The sequence below is a fragment of the Apodemus sylvaticus genome, chromosome 7 (assembly GCF_947179515.1).
Source record: "Apodemus sylvaticus chromosome 7, mApoSyl1.1, whole genome shotgun sequence".
In the NCBI taxonomy this organism is placed as follows: domain Eukaryota; kingdom Metazoa; phylum Chordata; class Mammalia; order Rodentia; family Muridae; genus Apodemus; species Apodemus sylvaticus.
Window position 1 is genome coordinate 90,956,223 of NC_067478.1, and position 3,047 is coordinate 90,959,269.

The 3,047-nt window shown below is 32.8% G+C and overlaps 1 protein-coding gene across 1 annotated transcript; it reads left to right on the forward strand.

Annotated features, from left to right (window-relative positions):
• The first annotated feature begins 1,042 nt into the window (after positions 1-1,042).
• On the forward strand, positions 1,043-1,975 carry LOC127690007 (olfactory receptor 8B3-like). Its single transcript, XM_052189577.1, has one exon. The coding sequence runs from the start codon at positions 1,043-1,045 to the stop codon at positions 1,973-1,975; it is 933 nt and encodes a 310-aa protein (XP_052045537.1).
• Positions 1,976-3,047: the final 1,072 nt, after the last annotated feature.

Consider the following 3,047-nt stretch of genomic DNA (forward strand, 5'->3'; position numbering starts at 1 on the left):
ATTCAAAGCTTTAGTCACAAATAATGGTCTACAGTTCAGAAATTGGTCTAAGAAAACTAAGTCTTGTGCATATCCATATCTTTCTTGAATTCAAGGATCTTTGAATTTGAAATATTTATCTAGACAAATATGGATAAATGAGAAAGTAAGAGACCTCAAATATTTGGATTGAAAATTGTGAATATTCTGAATTACAGGTGTACAAACTCTCTGTCTTTCTATCTTTCTGCCTCTCTGCCTCTCTATCTGTCTCTCTTTGTCTCTCTTTTTCTCTCTTTGTCTTCTGTTTCTCTCACTTTTTTAAATGAATATTTGTTTCTTATTTTTAATTTTGAAAATGTATATTTTTTAATTAATATATTGTGATTATGATTTTCTCTCTCCCCAACTCCTCTGGTGTCCTCACAACTCATCAGTCCAAAGTATTTCATAATGTATGAAAGAATACAGGGATCTTATTTCCTTTTCTGTGCAAAATGAGACTCCAATGAAATATTCTTTAGAAGAGAGCCTACAGTGGGATCAAAGCATTTTAAGCGGTGTTAGTTCTAATTGGAGTTGCAACATCTCTAGTGAAGTTCTCTTTTGTGGTCAGAACTCAAGTCTTTCAGATTCATCAATTTGTTATATAGTAGCAGGATACTTTCTTTCCATAACCCATTCTTTTAGTCTCAGATTAAGGATATGGTTTTTATTCATACTACAGCAAAGGTGAACATGCAGTAGCAATCAACACTATACCTTCCAGCCTTCATTGTTCTGTGAAGGCTCTATTGAAGGAAGACTGCAAGTGGGGGAAGAATGAAATCTTTTAGTGCATTTTTTCTTTTATTTTTTATATGTAGCACTAAAATTTGTACCATTTGATCTGAGATTTAAGATAATTTATTTGAATCTTCACCAGCTGATTCTGTATACATAGTCATGACTAGAAGAAATATTGCGAACATACACTTTATAGGTGAGAAGAAGCCAGGATTGTGTGTGTATTATTGTTTAATACAGCCCTATTTTCTCTGTCCACAGATTCTCTTAGAGAAGAATGGACTCAGTAAATGTCTCTTTGGTGACTGAATTCATTCTGGTAGGGTTAACTGACAAGCCTTATCTACAAATGCCCCTGTTCTTTGTGTTTCTAGCAATGTATCTTGTCACTGCATTGGGAAATTTGTTTTTGATAATTCTAACTGTGCTGAACTCTCACCTTCACACCCCTATGTACTTTTTCCTCTTTAACTTGTCGTTTGTAGACCTCTGCTACTCTTCTGTGTTTACTCCACAAATGCTGATGAATCTTATAACAAGGAAAAACATAATTTCTTACATGGAATGTATGACCCAACTCTATTTCTTTTGTTTTTTTGTTATTTCTGAGTGTTATGTGTTGACTTCAATGGCCTATGATCGCTATGTGGCCATCTGTAAACCACTGTTGTATAATCTTATCATGTCCTCTAAACTATGTTTGAATCTAATGCTTGGATCTTACTTGATTGCATTTTCTGAGTCTGTAGCTCATACTGTTTGCATAATGAGACTGAACTTCTGTGATGCCAACAAAATCAACCACTACTTCTGTGATATTCCTCCTTTGCTCCAGCTCTCCTGTACAACCACATATATCAATAAGCTTGTAGTGTTTGTTGCTTCTAGTATCAATATCATTGTTCCCATTTCAACCATATTTATTTCCTATGGTTTTATTCTCTCCAGCATCTTTCAAATTCGTTCTTCTGAGGGCAAGTCCAAAGCTTTCAGCACCTGTAGCTCACACATCATTGCTGCTTTTCTGTTCTTTGGTTCAGGGGCATTTATGTATTTCCAACCCTCCTCAGATGGGTCTATGGATGAAGGAAAAATCTCTTCTGTCTTTTATAGTAATGTGATACCCATGATGAATCCCTTACTGTACAGCTTGAGAAACAAAGACATCAAAGTTGCCCTAAGGAAAACCTTGAGGAAGAGGAACTTTTGACTGTATGGTGTTGTCTGTATGCATCTTAGTTTGGGCACAAAGATAGTTTCTACTTATCAGCAATATTTAAATGCAAAATTTTATCTAGTATTTTTTCCAGTAAATATTCTACTTAGTTACAGTTTTGAACTTTCAGAAACCTTTATTGTAATTATATAGCTTTCTCTGTTCTTTTATAACATAAATAGGATCTTCTAGGTTTGGGATTATAATGCCCAGAGTTTGTTTTCTTTATATTTTTGTCACTTCTACCATTTTCTACTGTTTCTTATTTAAAAATTTGACTGAAACAACTTACATATTTCTGCCCAGTCATTGCAAACTTATCTTTATTCCTTTAATAATCATGAATAGATCTTCAAGATATCAAACAAAATAAGGCTAGGAGCCAGTTTCTAGTGGATGTGAGTTTCTCATTTTGAATGTATACTTTTGAATGTGTAATTTGAATAGCTGATTTCTGTTCTGTTTTTAAGTCTTCCATTGTATAGCAACATATTTATTCATTTCAACTGCCAATGTGACAGATTCAAATCATTCATTATCAATGGCTTAATTAAAAGTATATAATTTTGTAATTGTTTCAAGTTTCAATATTACCATTAATTCACATACCATTTTGTATGCTGGTATTGGTTCTGTTTAGAAAATATGAAGGTTTGATCTTTTAAATCTTATTATTGTTTGTCTGTGAAGGACACATGTCTCGGGGTATAGAAGTGGTCACTTTACTTTGGAATGTTGCTTTTGTTTTTGTTTTTCTAGGAGGGATGTTGAATTCTACAAAATTAAAAATGGAATAATTTGAATGTTTTAAGGGTCTAGTACTTCAAGAAAAGAAGATTTGGGACAGAAAGAGAGCCAAAAAAAAAAAAAAAACAAAAAAAAACAAAAAAAAACACCATTAGACTAGTGGCCAAGAAGACACATATTGAATAAATAAGAGTCCTTTCCTTCAAAGAATCACTGAAGGTATTCTCAAAATCATATTTCTATGTAAATTCTAACTTTCTTCTACTGTTGATTATAAATATTTTCTTTGCTTATTAATCTCACATTATCCTTCACATCA

Coding starts and splice junctions, on each gene's coding strand:
- LOC127690007 (XM_052189577.1), top strand. CDS start 1,043: ATGGACTCAGTAAATGTCTCTTTGGTGACTGAATTCATTCTGGTAGGG.